The sequence below is a fragment of the Mirounga leonina genome, unplaced genomic scaffold (assembly GCF_011800145.1).
Source record: "Mirounga leonina isolate KUSES-001 unplaced genomic scaffold, KU_Mleo_1.0 Mir_153, whole genome shotgun sequence".
Lineage (NCBI taxonomy): Eukaryota > Metazoa > Chordata > Mammalia > Carnivora > Phocidae > Mirounga > Mirounga leonina.
The window spans coordinates 8,547,256-8,565,232 of NW_023270387.1; the positions used below are offsets into that span (position 1 = coordinate 8,547,256).

Here is a 17,977-nt window from a genome sequence, read left to right on the forward strand (position 1 = left end):
AGAGAACAGCTTAATATGCTGTTTTTATACTTACATCACAAGCATTTCCAAATTCTCCACAAGCATAAATTATTTTTATAGTTTAAAAAAAGTTACTTTTCGGGCGCCTGGGTGGCTCAGTTGGTTAAGCGACTGCCTTCAGCTCAGGTCATGATCCTGGAGTCCCTGGATCGAGTCCCGCATCAGGCTCCCTGCTCGGCAGGGAGCCTGCTTCTCCCTCTGACCCTCCCCCCTCTCATGTGCTCTCTCTCTGTCATTCTCTCTGTCTCAAATAAATAAATAAAATCTTTAGGGGCACCTGGGTGGCTCAGTTGGTTAAGCGACTGCCTTCGGCTCAGGTCATGATCCTGGAGTCCCTGGATCGAGTCCCACATCGGGCTCCCTGCTCAGCAGGGAGTCTGCTTCTCCCTCTGACCCTCCCCCCTCTCATGTGCTCTCTCTCATTCTCTCTCTAATAAATAAATAAAATCTTTAAAAAAAAAAAATCTTTAAAAAAAAAAAGTTACTTTTCAAAAAAGATAAAGTGATCCTTAGGAAATACAAGGAATGGAGAAATAAGTTAACACCTCCAGGTGACAAACAGCTGAATCCAAATGTGGGACACTTTGCAAGATGAATGACCTGATTTCTTTAGAAATCTTCAGGAGGAAAAAAGAAGGGGGGGGGAACCTCATAAAAAGCTTAAGAAACTTAACACCAAATTCAGTATATGACCCCTTTTAGATCCTCTTTAAAAAAAAACCTAACTATAAAAAGCTGTTTTTCAGACAATGTAGGAAACCTGAATACCAACTGGGTATTAGATATTAAGGAATTACTGTTGATTTTGTTAGGACAATGGCATTATGGTCATGTTAAAACAAAAGTGACTGAAAACTGCTTTCATATTCGAATAGTATAACACAGTGCACTCTTTATAAACCATTAATAGTAGAAGAGCAGAATGAGGGGTGGGATGGAGAGATCATATGGCATCCAAATCAGACTGAAAAGTCTGAAATTGAATCTCTTTCCAAAGCTCATATGAATTTCTGCTCAAATCTGTCTTCCATAAAAGAAACATGAGCACTGGATACCCAACTCCGTGACAACTTGAGAAAACACTGGCCGTGCGCTAGAGTCAAAGCAAGCAAAATAACTGACAAACCAAACCTTCCACGGTAAGGCAAACACAGAAGCAAAACGGAACAAAGAGAAGCATAATGTTTCTTAGGAAGTCCAAAGCTTCTCTCACTTCAGTATCAAATTTGAGGGAAATCCCTGTATGGTTTAGTTTTCAAATTTTTGGTTGAAGTAATTCCCCTAAGAACGTTTACCTCTATTACTTATTATCTTAAGCCATCTTCCATGTTAACATGCACTTCTTTAAAAAACACAAGACTCAAATACGCTGATCTCCTGAGATTCGGTTAACCATTTTTGCCTCCCTGGGTGGTTCTGTATGCTATAATGATTTCCTCACTTGAAAGGATATAAAGTTCCTACTTTTGTCAGTTTAACTTGCAATTATTAGCCAAATCTTCACATAAATTTACAAATACAGATTGAAAATTCACTAAGCCAACCATTTCCATAGGGAAAAAATGGAGAACAGAAGTAGGAGAATCATTTCACTTCTTGGTATACATTGTTACTTGCTCTTTCCTCCCCCCAAAACCTATCATCCCTTACACTACTCACCATGAAATCTCTGCAATAGGTATTCCATGAGAGAAGTCAGTGGTAAGACCAGGAGAGCCAAAGCAAAGGCTACATTAAAATTAAGAAATCCATTAATCAAATAGAAATACCAGGGTTCCGTACCTGAGGGAAACAAACAGATAAGAAATCATTAGTGGATGCCTTCAACACCTTTACAATGCTTGACTCAAAATGTTCTTTGTTCAAGTAATGTCAATAGTCCGATGTCTCAAGTTACTGAGTCCACAAGGGGAACTCAGTTCCTGAAGCTCAGCCACCCAGGGAAAGCATAAGAGCCGAAGATGGGAAGAGAATAGGATTGGTCACTTCTCCAGAACAACCAAATAATTTAAATAGCTTGGTGGTGATACTGGATTTATAATAAGCAATTTATATTTGGTCTTCATCCCCATTCCTGGCAAAGAGCTTCTAAAACCCTTGGAATTTCCTAATCGATAAGAGTGATAAGGGTGTCTTCTGTTAATTATGAGATTTGGGGAAAGCCCCAAGGTAGCCTAAGGATGGGGACTGATGGCCAGGGAAACCAACCATGGGACTGAGGGGTTAGAATTTTCAGTTCCACCTTGATGACCTCCAAGGAGAGAGGGGCTGGCAATAGAGTTCAATCACCAATGGCCAATGATTTCACCAATCTGCCTATGTAATGAAGCCTCCATACAAACCCAAAAGGACAGGCTTCAGAGAACTCCGGGTTGATGAACACACAGAACTGCGAGGAGTGTGGTACTCCTGGAAGGAGCAGGAGTTCTGAGCTCCAGGCCACAAAGCTTGCCCTATGCATTTCTTCCATCTGGCTATTCACTTGTATCCTTTATAATATCCTCCCTAATACGCTGGTAAATTTAGGTAAATTTTTCTCTAAGTTCTCTGAGCCACTCTAGCAAATTAACTGAACCCCAAGAGGAGGCTGTTGGAACTTCCCATCTACAGGTGATGGGTCAGGAGTGACCATCTGTGGACTTGGGATTGGTCTCTGGAGTGTGTGTGGCAGGGGGAAGGGGGGCAAGTCTTGCAGGACTGAGCTATTCAGGCCTTTCCCCGTTTTATTCTCACTTGTCTGACCCAATCACATTCTAGGATCTTTCCCTTTGATATGCTTAACCACTGTTCTATAGTCATGTATACAGGGAACCCTGCATTTGGTAAAAAGCAGTAAGTTGTTTTCCTTAGGGAAATAATGTTCACAGACCCAGATCCTGCTTAGAAGTTTTGAGGACTCAGAATGAAACAAAATGACTGAAAACACAAGCCTTATTCACGCAAGTTTTGATTCTTTAACGCGAAATCCTTAAGCCCAAATGATGAGAACCAGCCCTCCTCTGCACATTTAGCAGGTTTTTCATCTGCTCTTTCCCGTGTGATTACTTCAATCAGGCAGTGAATGACACACGCGGGTTTTAATCACTGTGTTGACACCCGCCTTGCACCACAGCAATTTCCTGCAATCAGCATTGCTTAAAAGGGTAATCAGAAGGCAGAGAAATAGTCAGAAAAGCCTGACATTTTGCAGCTTGCACAGCAAAGTAAGATTAGAAACCAAACCCGTAATGTTAGAAACATTTAGGGGAGAAGAGGGAGGGGGTACCCTAAGGAAAGACTCAACTTCAACTGTGTGTCACCTTTTGGGAAAGCTCACTCCTTTCTGTCTAAGCACAGTGATGGGGACCATGAACAGAGGTCCTGTCCCAGGCCAAGTTCATTAGAGACATATTTATACCCAGTATTCTTTACAAATCACCTTTTGGCTTCAGAAAACTGAAGATTTTCATACAGAAATACATATCTTCTCCGGATTTTAATTAGTATTTAACAACACATTTCCTAAGTTGAGTCTTTTAGGAATCCAGTTTCCAGAAAGGTAGTTTTGTGGTTTTTTTTTTAAGTAGGCTCCACGCCCAGCAAGAAACCTGACGCAGGGCTCGATCTCACAACCCTGAGATCAAGACTGAGCCGAGATCAAGAGTCGAACACTTAACTGAGCCACGCAGGTGCCCCAAGAAAGGTAGTTTTTTTTATCATCTCCTGACCACCAATGTGGTGGCAGCAATATCAACTTTGACCTGCCTTTTTCCTAAACAAATTTTGGAAATCTGAGCCCGAGAAGAAAAACCAGAATGACTAGGAGAAATGTCACCTTTCACATCATCTTTTACAGATGCTAATAAGCATCAAGAGGAAAAAAAAAGCCTCTTTCTCTTTGATCCTTACAAATACATATTGTTTTTTCAGAGAAGCACTTTATTTCCAGCAAATATTTGTCTCTACCACAACTTATTATACCCTCCTACTAGGGCTATCTTTTTACCTATGTATACTGTACTCTGAGATTCTGAATCAAAAGTATTAAGTTGGTAAACTCAACTATGTTTATCTGTTAGGAATTCATAGATCAGGTTCACAGTTAGGCTATGAACATTTCATAATCGACTGTTACTTCCTGGAAGAACTGGGTAAAAATTGGAGGATAAGCCAAGAGTGGGGAAGGTTCAAGAGGCAACAGTCTTAAAAACAAGGGCAAAAAGGGACAAAAATAGTGAATTCTGCAGCCAGTGTCCTCCCCTACTTGATGAGACACCTGCCTTAAAAGAGAAAAGAGGAAAAACTTTTATCTCTTTCCAGGGAGATACTTGATGCTATTTCTCGGAAAGTATCAAAGCTGAACTATGCAGAAAAAAATGCGTCAGGATGACAAGCTACGCATTTAACTGGGGCAAAGTGTGCAGTGAAAGAAAGCTGGAAGCAGGGTGTCTGCGGGGAATGACTCACCCATCTCCCTCTTTAGGGAAAGTGCTTCAATTCCTTCCATTCAAATGAGCTAAAGGGAACCTTCAAAGAGGTTAGAAGAAGGGATAATGTTTACTGTTCCCCAGACTGAATGAAAGGAAACCATTTTATAGACCTATAATTTTAAAGCACTGCCAAGAACGAAATTATAGTAAATCCTCTTATAAATGTCAAATTTGCAACACCAAGAGCAAAAAGACACCAAGGTTCACCAAAAACGATTAGCAAAAGAATGAAAGCTCTAGAACAGCTCTGGCTGACAGTCAACTCTCAAGAGACTCACTGGGGTTGCATTCTCTGCTACAGCAAGAATGGAAAACTTTGAGCCTTTTAATAAGGGCCATTCACGTTTGCCTTCCGAAATGTCCTGTGCAGCAATCTGACAGAGGTGGATAAAAACACAGAAACAGGGCGCCTGGGTGGCTCAGTCGTTAAGCGTCTGCCTTCGGCTCAGGTCGTGATCCCAGGGTCCTGGGATCGAGTCCCACGTCGGGCTTCCTGTTCGGCGGGAGGCCTGCTTCTCGCTCTCCCACTCCCCCTGCTTGTGTTCCTGCTCTCGCTATCTCTCTCTCTGTCAAATAAATAAATAAAATCTTTAAAAAAAAAAAAAAACACACAGAGAAACAGGCAGGGATCGTGTCCTAAGCTGCGAAGTGGCATCCTTGAGCAGATTCAATGTCATTTCTGAGGGAAGAGCATTTCTCATACCTGTCCTCCCACGCCTTCCCCAGGCCTGTGTACTCCTCCTCAGAGAGCACATTCTTCACTCACCACACAAAAATACTTATCAACCTCAACATCTACGAAACTTGAAATGTTACAAGGGTAAGAGCAAAATCAGTGCCATGACCAGTCACTTTCTTTCTTGCAACACGAAATTTCACTTCTTGATCTTTGACACCAAAGGGATGTTTTGCCTACGACTTTGCAATTTTATGTCTACACTAAATTTCCTAAATGCAAGTATTCTTTACCTCGTCCAAATATTCCTTCTTTCTTTGACAAGGGTGGCACAATGCTCCTCCCATTTGAAAGAGAGCCTGCCAGTTGCATGGCATCGTGCCACTGAAGCTCTCCAGAGGCTCCTGAGCATCCTCCAAACCTAAGTGCATGGGACCTTCAAAGGTACAGGTACTTCCTGCCCCTTCTTTAGATCAAATCTTATCTTCTACTATCTCCAACTCATGCTCTGTTTCTGCAAGCTTATTCTCCTGTACAGTCTCAATTGCCAAACTCCAGGGTTTTGCTGAGGTTGCTCTAGTAGGAAAGAACACAGGCTTTGGAGTCAGACAGCTCTGGGCTCTTATCCCACTTCTGCCACTTATTAATTATGTGTAAGTCCCTCACCATCCCCACCTTGGTTTCCACAACTGCAAGTAAGAATAAATAACGCCGATCTCACAGAGTTTTTGTGAGGGGAAGAAGACAGCTGTGTAAAATTTTTAGTATATAACAGGCATTTTTTTTTAAACAGAAACTATTGTAATTAATAGTTGTGAAAATGTACTCCTTTTCTTTCTCCTGGCTTCCAAAGAGTCAGCTCAGGTCTGGACTGTGTCATTAATAAATGCTCTCTGGCCAAGAAAGTATTGAATGGTCCCTTTGAAAACCAGGAACAACAGAGTAAATATTTATATTATAATCACAATGGAGAGATTGAATTTATCTTGCTCATGCCTGTGCAGTTTCTACCTAAAATCAGCTAACACTGTAAAACTACTTTAACTTTTTAAAAAAAGAATCCAATGTTCAATCTTTTTTTTTGTCTCAACAGTACCTACAATGGACATCGTAGTTGTCTGAAATACACTCTTTTAGCATCTACTCACTAAAATTTTACTCTTCCTTCCAGGCTCAGCTCAAGGACCACCACCTCTAAGAAGTCTTCTTGCTACCACCAGATGGACTTGCTCCTAGGATTCCCCATCTTTCTACTGTAGCACATAATACACTGGACTATAATTATCTATTGCTGTCACTGCAGCCTTATTTCACAGCAAATTCTATCAGGACACAGATACTCAAAAGCAATTTATTCAATGTTTCTTTAGCTGAAATCCAGTTATCTATCTGTTCAAGAAGTATTACAGGCTTATATATAAGAAACAGCACTAAGACGTGAAGGCAGAAACTACCAACACAAGGCATTTGTAATTTTCAGATAAAAAACCTGCCTACCATAGCTAATGAAGCACTTGGAGCAGGAAAGTTACAAAATAGTCAAAATAATGCTAATTAGTGCCAAACATGGAGGCAAAGTTAAAGAGCTGGAGTTTCCATGACAAAAGATACGCTGTCTCACTGTTTGACATCGTCATCAAAGCATTTATTAAAAAGTCAGTCTTTGGTATTTACTGAATGGACTCACCCATTATAAGTTAGCTGACAATCATAAAATACTCTGCTTTAAAAAGTACTTTTACCATGTGCTATGGTGAGCGCTGTGAATTACGTACAACTGATGAATCACAGACCTGTACCTCTGAAACAAGTAGTACATTATGTTAATTAAAAAATAAAATTTTTTTAAAAAGTACTTTTACCTCTATTATTTTTATTTGGTATCCAAAAAATCCCAATCTACACACCACAACAGGTCTAACCAAAATAGCTGCAGGACAGAAGAGTGATCAAGGCATAATATAATCTGATGGGTACTCCCAAATTTGTTCACCCATCTATTCATCATGACAAATCTTTATTGGAGGACCTAGAATACACAAAGAACACTTACTTCTAAGATGGAAGAAGTATCTTCTCTGCAGAAGGAGTTAATTACTCTTTAAAAGAATGGAAATCAACCCCACCCCAAAATTGTCAAATTCAAAGATGATCTAAAAGCACAAAAATTCTACCATCAAGGAACAACCCCCTCAAGTCTGACTGACTATAGCACTGCATCAGTCCTGTTGACGCCCAGTAAGACAATGCATTCTGTTCCAACAGAGCTTTTTCCATCACTAGGAAAGTGATCAGTTCCTGTACATTCAAAATAGCAAAATCTGCACTGAAGTCACCCCAGGTTCATCAAAGCAGGCAGAACAGAGCTCCGGGCACTCCTCCCAGGCAAGCACTGGCCAAAATGAATGGCAGATGCCAACATCCAAGGAAAGACTGGCCACTTCTCTGCTGGATCCCAAAACAAAGATCCCCCACCCAGCCGCTGTTAAACCAGAAACATAAACAAGAATTTATTCTTTCTTTTCTACTCTCCTGGCCAACCTGTAAATTACTAGATTTATAAGCCTTATCTATCTCAGCAACTGCTTTCATATAGTATCAAAGTTTTATAAATAAGCAATCAAAACATCATTATGTAATAACCTGTTTAAAAGGTAATGCCAGTTTCCCAAAATTAAATTGAAATTAACGTAATTTATTCACCCATATATAATGGATATTATGTTTCCAATAGATTCCAGTAAATCAATTTCTAATGTGCAATCTGGGTCTAAGAGGGGAGTCTTCCTGCTATTGACTTGTAGAACTAAAAAAAATTTTACAAGGCAACTAAAACAACGGGCAATTAAAAACCTATAAACTCTCTCTAGCTAAAGGGAGACATCTAGAGGCAAAAGCTTAAAATTGCAGCTTTTTCTCACATCCTTGGGGATCTTGGAGTCAGTCCTAAAGGGGTCTTTTGTTTCTTTTTTATTATGTTCAGTTAACCAAAATATAGTACATCATTAGTTTTTGATGTAATGTTCAATGATTCATTAGTTGTATATAACATCTTTTAAAATTCCTTCACTTAGGGAGCTCCTGGCTGACTCAGTCAGAGGAGTGTGTGACTCCTGATGTTGGGGTTGTGAGGTGGACCCCCATGTGGAGTATAGAGATTACTTAAACTTTAAAAAGAACTAAAATTCCTTCACTTAGCAATTATTCTCTAAACAAGGCAGTTTGTGAATTCAAGTCACTGAACAAAACATGATTTTGACCTATTACCTACTGCCCTCTAAAATGACAATATTCCACAAATCCCAACAGGCCCAGTTAAATCTCACTCATATGCTTACTTTAAATCTCCTCATCCAATCTGTTGGTTCTGTTGGCAAAGTAGCAAAGAAAAGTGATGGGCATGGCTTAAACTGATAAGACATAGACGTCTTATCAACCTGCTTCACAGTAGAGCCCCAAGATGATCACAAACACAAAATGCTTCAAGACCTTCAGAAAATTAATGCAAAAGAAACTACACTTATTTTAATGAAAAAACAGTCTCATAAAATGGCAGATCTGACCAGGAAGATCTCTAGGTCATCCCTCTATAACTGTCACTAACTCAAATGCCCCAGGGGGCCAAATAAAACAGGCTCAGGGCTAGCTGAGGATAAGGCGTTGGGGGGGCGGGGGGAGGAGGAGAATGCCTTCCCCAGACTAAAGGCATCCCACTTTTTTCCTCTCAACCCTAAACTGGCCAAACTACCCCCCTCTCATGCTGACTCTACCATTTGCTCTGCTTTGTCTACACATTTTCCAAACTTTCTCTCCTAATGCCTGATACCGAATGCAAATTTTAAAAAGAACAAGTAATACCAAATGTGTCCATGTCCAGAAAACCTCTGGAAGAATATACTCCAAGCTCTTAACAACAGCCATCTGGAGATAATAGAATTGTGAGTGTTTCTATTTTCCTATTTCTGTTGTCATATTGGTTTTCTAATGAGAACAGAAAAAAGTAACTTTTAATTTAAAAAAGTAGCATCAAGAGCCATGGCATGCTGAGAATGACAGCAAGACTAACAGAAATCACATTAATCAAAGGGCGCCTGGGTGGCTCAGTCGGTTAAGCGTCCAACTCTCAGTTTCAGCTCAGGTCATGATCTCAGGGTCTTGAGATCAAGCCCCGCATTGGGCTCTGCGCTCAGCGAGAAGTCTGCTGAGGTTTTTCTCTCCCTCTCCTGCCCCTCCCCACACTCATCTGTGCGCTCTCTCTCTCAAATAAATCTTGAAAGGAAGGAATCACATTAATCAAGAAGAAATATTTACTGGCTACTTACCATCACTGTGCTATATGCAAATGTCATTTACTTTTAATTAAGATTACCAGCAAAGAAATGCTGTATTTGAGGAAATGAAGCAACTGAGCTGAAATTTCAAAGCTCCGGCAAATGAAGCTATCTCCTACTCTTCCCCAGACTCCCTAAGGCCTTACCATAAAGATCAGGTCCATGAGGAGTAAAGACATTGTACAAGACGATGTTCAGTGGTGCAACAACCAGCTTCCCATAGTAGTAGCTGTCAATGACCACCACAGGCACCTAAGACAGAGCAGAAAATAGATACCAGTTGCAGGGTTTTGTTCTGGAAACATTCTCCCAATGCTAACAGAATAAACTTCAAAATGAAAAACAGAATGAATTCCTCATATTCTCTTTCCTACATCAACATGCTTTCATTACAACTTTAAAACAAAACAAAGAAAAAATAAAACTCACCAGAAAGAGTATTAGGGCCACCAGAAACCAATGAAAGAAACTCTTCCACCGGTGTTTCATGACTAGCAAATCGAAGGCAATGGGTAAACTATTTAACAGAGAAACAAAACAGGGAATTAAACACTTAGAATATAGACTCAAACAAGTCAGATTCACACATACCTCATGCTGAACAGGGGGAAAAAAACGTCTCTAGCAGTTAATAGCGAGGAAAGAAAGCTGATATAGGAGAGGATGTCTTCTCAACAATATAGTGTTCTCTTCATAGAGCCCACGAGAGTACTTTGCACCCCATAATACACAAGAAATATTAATACTGAACTTATGGAAAGAGCTCCATTTTATACATATTTCTGTGTAACAGACATTCAAAATATATGAATTTTAAGTGAATGTGCCCTGTGGCCCTACACCCACCCGGCCAAATAAATACTCATCTCTTCCATGATTTATAAAGATTTTAATAAAATTATAAACTTTGATATGTCAGTTCTGATATATTTCCTTCCAGCACCATTTGCTCTTCTCCCTTTCACTTAAATTCTTCAAGCAAGTGGTGTATGTATGTTGCCTTCACTACTTTGTCCTGAAGGCCTGGCTTCAAGTTCGTGAGACGGATGTAAGGTCAACTGGAACCTCCTCTCGGCCAGACCCAGTAACTCCTCACGAGCTTCACCTCCTTTGGTCTTTCTGCAGCACTTGACACAAGCATCTCTTCCTTCCTCTTTAGGCTTGCTGGCTCCTGTTCTTTCCTGGCCTCTTCCCAAGTGCTCCTTTCTAGATGTCTTTTTTGTGCCCTACCATGGTCCTAGGTCCCAGAAGCAAACTTCTACCCTTCTTTCTCTACACTCATTTTCTCAGTAGGTACTCCTTCTCTTGCATGAACAATCACCTCCATATCCATGGCCTCCAAATCTAGAACACTAGTCAGAATCCTTACCCATGCTCCAGTCACAAGGAATTCCCTCTCCACACCAATCTGTTTCTACAGAACTTACCCAAATGTCCACTACAGGCTCTGCTCTCAACTCCTCTGCAGAACAACCTCTGCAGCACCAATTTCTCCTGCCTCTGAATTCACATGGCATTACCATCTCTGTCGTTTATTTAGCAATGCCATGTGCTATCACAAGGTATTTCTTCTGTGATATGAACTTCCACATTCTATTATCTAAATTTTGCATTAACATTTGTGTTTTCATTTTTTTCTGCCCAACTAGCTATATTTCCATGGCATCTCTACTTCTCCTTTGGTAAGTAATCATACTTTTAGTTACTTGTTCAATGTCTGTTTTTCCTACTAAAATGTAAGCTCCAGAAGAGCAAGAACCCTAACTTTCTTCTTTAACAAAGTATCAGCAGCACCTAAGACAAAATATTCAATAAATGATGGTAAACTGCGAACTGACAGCAATCCTGAAATCCCTTATCTCAGCTAAAGGCAGACCAATCAAAACGTGTCTCCCAGAAGTATTTGAAGAACTCACAAAGTTCAATGTCAATGGTGCAGAGTAAAAGGAACAGAGGAACTGACAAAAACGGTTGGAGGTAAAAAGGAGGGAAGATCAGGACTTTGTGGGTAATGTTAGAATCTGGACACTACAGAGCAGGGGGTGGCAAGCTTTTTATTTAAAGGACCTAACAGTATGTATTTTAGGCTTTACAGGCCATATATGGTCTCTGTTGCATATTCTGTCTGTGTCTGTCAGTAGTGAGTGTGTGTTGTTAACAACCCTTTATAATGTGACAACTTCTTAGTTCTTGGGCTATACAAGAGATGACCAGCTAGACTGGGCCCACAGGTCACAGGTTACCAGCCTCTGTGACAGAGAAATGGGGAAGCTATTATAGAGTTTAAAACAAAACAAGGAGTGATATAATCATATTTGCATTTTAGGATGGTAACTCTACAGTTTGATTGTGGAGAGCAGACTTACAGAGATCAAGCCTAGAGATGGGAAGATCATTTAGGAGACTATATGGTAACCCAGAAGCAGAGGTGAAGAAGAGTAGTCAGATTCAAGATATTCAGGAGGTACAATAAATAGGACATAGGAAAGAGAAAAGAGTCACAGAAATTTTGAGGTTCCTGGTTCAGCACTGAGTAGATGGTGGTACCATTTATTGAGTTAGAAACATAGGTAAAAGAACAGATATGGAGAGAAGATAATGACCTCGGTTTTGTAAATGTTTAGCTATAGAAAAGGAGATATCTAATAGGCAACCAGGAATATATGAGACAACTGGACCAGATTTAAGATATGAGAATCATCAAGATGGTTGAAAGATAGGAGAAAAGATAGAAGACGGCCTCACACAAAATCTTTAATATTTTGATGATATGCAAAATAGAAGACTGGAGGTGGGGAAAACAGCCTTTAAAACACAATTAAGAAAATTTAGAATACCTATCCTCTAGAATACCTTTAACTCTCCTTCTAAAAATTTACCCCACAAATTTCCATGAATGTATAGACATATGTACAAAAGTGTTCACTGAATCACTGTACATCATAGCAAAAAACTGAAAACTACGTATCTACCAATAAGGCAATGGCTAAATTATGGTCAGATAATAGAATGCTATGTAATCCACACAAAGAACGATCTAAGTCTACATACATAGAAGATATATATAGTTACAGGATTATTCTAAGAATTTACGGTATGTATGCACATGTGTGTATTTACACACGTAAGGACAATTTCTGGAAAGATATGTACAAAAGTATTAGTGACCACTTTTGAAGATTAGACTAGGGGAAAAGAGAATTAAGAATTCTTTTTACCTCATACAAACTGGAACTTTTTTTATAATAAAAATATACTACTACAGTTGACTTTTGAACAACATGGGTTTAAACTGTGTGGGTCCACATATATATGGGGTTTTTTAATAAATATAGTACAGTACTGTAAATATATTTCTCTTCTTTATTTTCATAGTAACACTTTCTTCTCTCTAGCTTACTTTATTATAAGAATATATAATACATGCAACATACAAAATACACGTTAATTAAGTTAGCGGTAAGGCTTCTGTCAACAATAGGCTTTGTAAAGTTTCTGGGGAGTCAAAAGTGACATTCAGGTTTTCAACAGTGCAAGGGGTCAGCGTCCCTGACCTTGTTAGGGTCAACTGTACTATAATAACCTTAACATCAAAGTGCGGTATTTTTCTAAATTACTAGCAGTGCAGGTAAGAAGTGAAGGCAGCACAGACTAGAGCAGAGGTGGTGGGAACAAGGAATACAAGAGGAGTGAGAAATACTATGAGCCTTGAGGAAAAAAGCTGCTGAGGCAAGAACTGAAGACTGCAGGGAAAGTCCGGTTTCAGGCCTGGTGAGTGGGAAATGCACAGCACAGAGTGGTGCGGTGTGGAAAACACATCAGCAGCAGGCTCAAGGCGGCCTGGGTCCAAAAGCAAACAATTTTTTTTTTTTTAAGACTTTATTTATTTAGAGAGAGAGAGAGCAGGGAGAGGGACAAGGGAGAGAGTATCTCAAGCAGAGTCTACGCTGAGCACAGAATCCAAAGCGGGGCTTGATCTCACAACCCTGAAATCACGACCTGAGCCCAAATCAAGTGTCAGTGCTTAACCAACTGAGCCACCCGGGTGCCCCAGCAAACATAATCTTAAAAGCAAATTACCCTTTGGACCCTATTTTCTCATTTATAAAGCACTAATGACTGGGGCACCCAGATGGCTCAGTCAGTTAAGCGACTGACCCCCGATTTTGGCTCAGGTAGTGGTCCAAGGTCCCGGGATCAAGCCCAGTGCAGAGTCTGCTTGGCCCTCTTCCTCTGCTCCTCCCCCAACTCATGCGCACGCTCTCTCTCAAATAAAATATTTAAAAAATAAAAAATAAAAAAATAAAGCACTAATGATTGTATTTCTCCTGCAAAGCTGTTGTAAGGCTTTAGGAATAAAGTTTCTAAGGGGTTTAGCAGCAGCTAACATACAACAGAGACTTAATAGTTACTATTCTTATTAGAATCAATCAACAATATGCACCAAGAGAAATATTCTTCCATTTCCCATAATCTCTATAAGTCCAATTCATTCCTGTAACTTTAGGTCATAACCAGAGAACAAGGAGATTTACTATGTGCCCAGGGATACAAGGAAGATGAACTGTGTTAGTCCCTTACCCAAGAGCGGCACTGAATGGCCAGCCTAAGATAGCCCCAGCGGCTACTCCAAGCACAGCAACGGAAGTCTTGTCCATATACCAGCCAGTCATGGCTACCAACGTGGTATACATACAGAAGCTGCTAGGAAGGAATGCTGCAAGAGTAAAGAAATGGGGAACACAGAGGGAGGGGGGAGGGACAAGAGTTTGAGGTTTATTAGGTGTTATTAAAAATTTACCCACATTGCACGATGTCAATAACCAGGAACATATTTTGAGGAATATATTAGAATTGTGCAGTAAAGTGATACTCCTTAAAAAAAAAAAAAAAAAAATGAAGTTCACTAATTTTTCTTATTTTCTGTCTTGTTTTTTAAGGTACCAACACACGCCTAGTTATACAATGCCAAGCACGCCATTCCTCTCCTGGTCGGTACCCCAAATCCAAAACTTAGAGAATTCCAGGTTATATTTCCAGGCAGGGAATATGCTGCAAGAAACTTAGAACCATTGCTGACTATTTCTGAAGCAGTTTATCTTCTGATAGGCTTCTGAGACTGTCCTGTCACTAACCATTACCCCCTAGGAATTCTGGGAAGCCTTCTCAAGGGCCACATATTGGATGGCAACCCTGCTTTGCATCCTGCATCGACGGACATAGATAGTTTGGCCTGTAGCCGTCCCGTAGTCCCCCATTCCATTTAGCACTACTTTGTTGTAGTAAACAGCAGAGGAGCTGAGTACTTTCAGGGTCTCTGCGGTCTCTGCAACAGTAACATTTGATCAGTGTTTCTAACAATTTTACACAAAAATGCAGATCTGCCTCTCCAGACTGTATAGGCCTGCTTCACCTAGCACTAGGGAAGAAACATCAGCATGAGGCAAGGACCACAAATAGGCCATATGATCTCCCAAACTCAGTAAAGGGTTTACAGGCTGTGTATCAAAGGATCCCTTAAACTTCTCTGTGCCTTCTCATTCTCAGCTGAGATGACAAAGCTAAAGGTACTCCTGAGTATCTCCCTCTCCTAAGAATCAACTTTAGGAGTAGCAAAGTAACCAAACATGAGGTACAAGCTTCACAGATAAATGCTAAATAATATTGATGCTATTTGAAGTTGTCAGTTCCAGCTGCCAATGCAGAGGACAAAGGAGCAGAGGAATCGGAGGTCTTTGCCGGCCTGGGGGGGAGAGCACACTCTCACTGAGGACAATGACTCTCATAAGGTCTCTGCACAACCACATAGATTTTGACACAGTTAACGAAGTTCAATATACACCTTGTGCTGAACACTATTTTTATGTATATTTCATGTGTATACTAGATTCTGATACACACAAACAGAAATTAGAATTGAGATTATTTTATCTAGTAGCTTAATTTTTCCAAAAAAGTGGAAACAGGCTACCTTTTGGCAGCAGGCCACCATGGCTCAGAGAATAGAAATATTCAATGGCAGCCCAACTTGCAAGCCACCACTCTAAGGTTATAGTCTAATTCTCTTTAAGTGTACTGTTTAAAAAAAAAAAAAAAAAAAAGCCCAACAGAGGATACATACCTTTACAGAATACATTGCAAATAATGGGCAGAAAGCAGAACCATGAACACAGGTTTTTAGACACAAACAAGAGCAAGATAACAAAATTATTTCTCTTCCCCTAACAACAAGGAAAGGCAGAGGGTGCTGGTGTTTTTCAGCCTTATGGCAATAAAAATATATATATATACAATAATGTAATAGAAAGCAACATGAAATAGAAAGCTCTGCCATTTATGAGTTGACTCCCAGTAAGTCATTTCACTTTTCTCAATTTCCGTATCCTCATCTGCAAAAATGAGAAAATGTTTCTTACCCCTAACACAAAATTGCTGTAAGGGTTTATGAAGATCATGTAGGTAACAGTGCTCTGCTAATTACTGATATGCTATCCAAACATAACCTATGCCTACACAAGTTCTCCCTTTCAATGCAACTATGAAAGTTCAGTGCACCTGTTATGCCCTCACCTGCCCTTTTACTTACCTGATGAGGAGCAAAACATGCCAGTGCTAAGAACCAAGAAGGCTAGCATCATTCGACTCACATGCAGCCCAAACTTCTTGCACACAGCCCTAGGAGAAAGGCAAAGACCATCAGCATAGCCAATCTTAAGGACAGACATTTCAAATCAAAGGAAAAACACATGCCTGCATCGCAGAGAACACTGAAGATCTAAAGTCAAACACAGAGCTGCCTGGACAGGTTAGCAATTTTGTGTGCAAAACAAACCCAAATATTCTTACTCTTTAAGCAGAAGAGAAGCTCTCTGCCTAGGAGGAAATGTAGCTTTTCCATGCTAAGATCATGTATACTAATCAAGAGGAAAACAGCATGATGTAGTGGAAGAGTACCACCTCAGATTCAGATGGGCAGAGGTTCAAATTTGGGCTCCGCCACTTACGAGCAGCGGTACCCTGGTCTGGTGACAAAATCCCTCTGTCAGATTCCTCACCTGTCAAGTGAGGATAATGAGAATGCCTACTTTGTCAGACTCCTGTGAGGACAAAGCATGGAAAAGCGCTCAGAAGAGTGCCTGGAACAGAGTTGCTCGATAAATGATAGTTATCAGACAAAATGGACACACAAAGCATTAATAAGCAGTTGTCTAAGGCCACGTTTCTCAACCCCGAGCAATTTCACACTTCCTTTACCTCCTTCTTGGAGGTTTTTAACCCCGTAAACATTTTTTTTTTTTAAAGATTTTTATTTATTTATTTGAGAGAGAGAGAATGAGAGAGAGCACATGAGAGGGGGGAGGGCCAGAGGGAGAAGCAGACTCCCTGCCGAGCAGGGAGCCCGATGCAGGACTCGATCCAGGGACTCCAGGATCATGACCTGAGCCGAAGGCAGTCGCTTAACCAACTGAGCCACCCAGGCGCCCACCCTGTAAACATTCTTAGGAATGACTACCGCTTCATTTAGTCCACATTTGTGCAGATATACCCCTGTGTTAACTGTCTCCAGGCTCCGGTTCCTTAAGTGCATCTCAGAGCTGCTTTCTGAAATAATTTTGCTTCTTCCTAAGTATATCCTTTGTAAGTTCCTTTAGTGAGGATCTGTTAATGGCAAATTCCCCCCTTTTTGTTTGCTTTTTTTTTTGGTCTGAAAATCCTTACTAAGCCCTTGGTCTTAAAAGATGACTTAACTGAGTACACAATTTTAGGATGACAATCGTTTTCTCTGAGCACTTTGAAGATTTTTTTTATCTCCTGGCTTTTGAGAAGGCTTCTGTTGATTTAACTAACATTCCTTTGTAGGTAATTCTATTAGTTCTGTCAACTTTTAAGATCCTCCTTGCCCTTGGTGTTCTACGTGGTTTCACTAATTCCTTATTAATCTAGCTCAGGATATGTTAGGCTCCCTGAATCTATGAATTAGCATCTTTTTTCATCAATTGTGGAAATCCTTAACTATTACTTCCCGCAATACTGCCTCTCCCCATTCTATCCTCTCCTAGAATCTGACTGAATCTGTCAACACATGTTTAACATCTTTATATTTCCCTTACATTTCCCTCATATTTCCCTTTTGTCACTCTGTACACTTCATTCTGACTTGAGATCAATCTTCTGGTTTGCATGTTAGTGTCTAGCTGTTCAAATTAACCACCGCATTTTTTTTTTTTAAGTTTATTTGAGATAGAGTGTGAGAGAGAGCAGAAGCGGGGGGATGGGCAGGTAAGGGAAGGTGGGGACAGAAGGAGAGGGAGAAGCAGACTCCCCGTTGAGCAGGGAACCCGAAGTGGGGCTCCATCCCAGGACCCTGGGTTCATGACCTGAACCCAAGGCAGACGCTTAACCGACTGAGCTACACAGGCACCTCTAACCACTGCATTTTAAGTATCAATTCCACTACTTTCATTTCTAGTTCTATTTGG

At 40.4% G+C, this 17,977-nt stretch overlaps 1 protein-coding gene across 2 annotated transcripts in view; it reads right to left on the reverse strand.

The window, feature by feature from the left end:
* The window catches only part of ALG9 (ALG9 alpha-1,2-mannosyltransferase), an 89,496-nt gene that overhangs the window by 56,603 nt on the left and 14,916 nt on the right, over positions 1 to 17,977 (reverse strand). For both annotated transcript variants that reach the window (XM_035008918.1, XM_035008916.1), the window contains exons 5-9: positions 16,084 to 16,172; positions 14,079 to 14,214; positions 9,927 to 10,014; positions 9,644 to 9,749; positions 1,681 to 1,803 (exon numbers count right to left, since the gene is read on the reverse strand). In XM_035008918.1, coding sequence (XP_034864809.1) covers positions 1,681 to 1,803; positions 9,644 to 9,749; positions 9,927 to 10,014; positions 14,079 to 14,214; positions 16,084 to 16,172 — 542 coding nt within the window. The remainder of the gene's footprint in view (positions 1 to 1,680; positions 1,804 to 9,643; positions 9,750 to 9,926; positions 10,015 to 14,078; positions 14,215 to 16,083; positions 16,173 to 17,977) is intronic.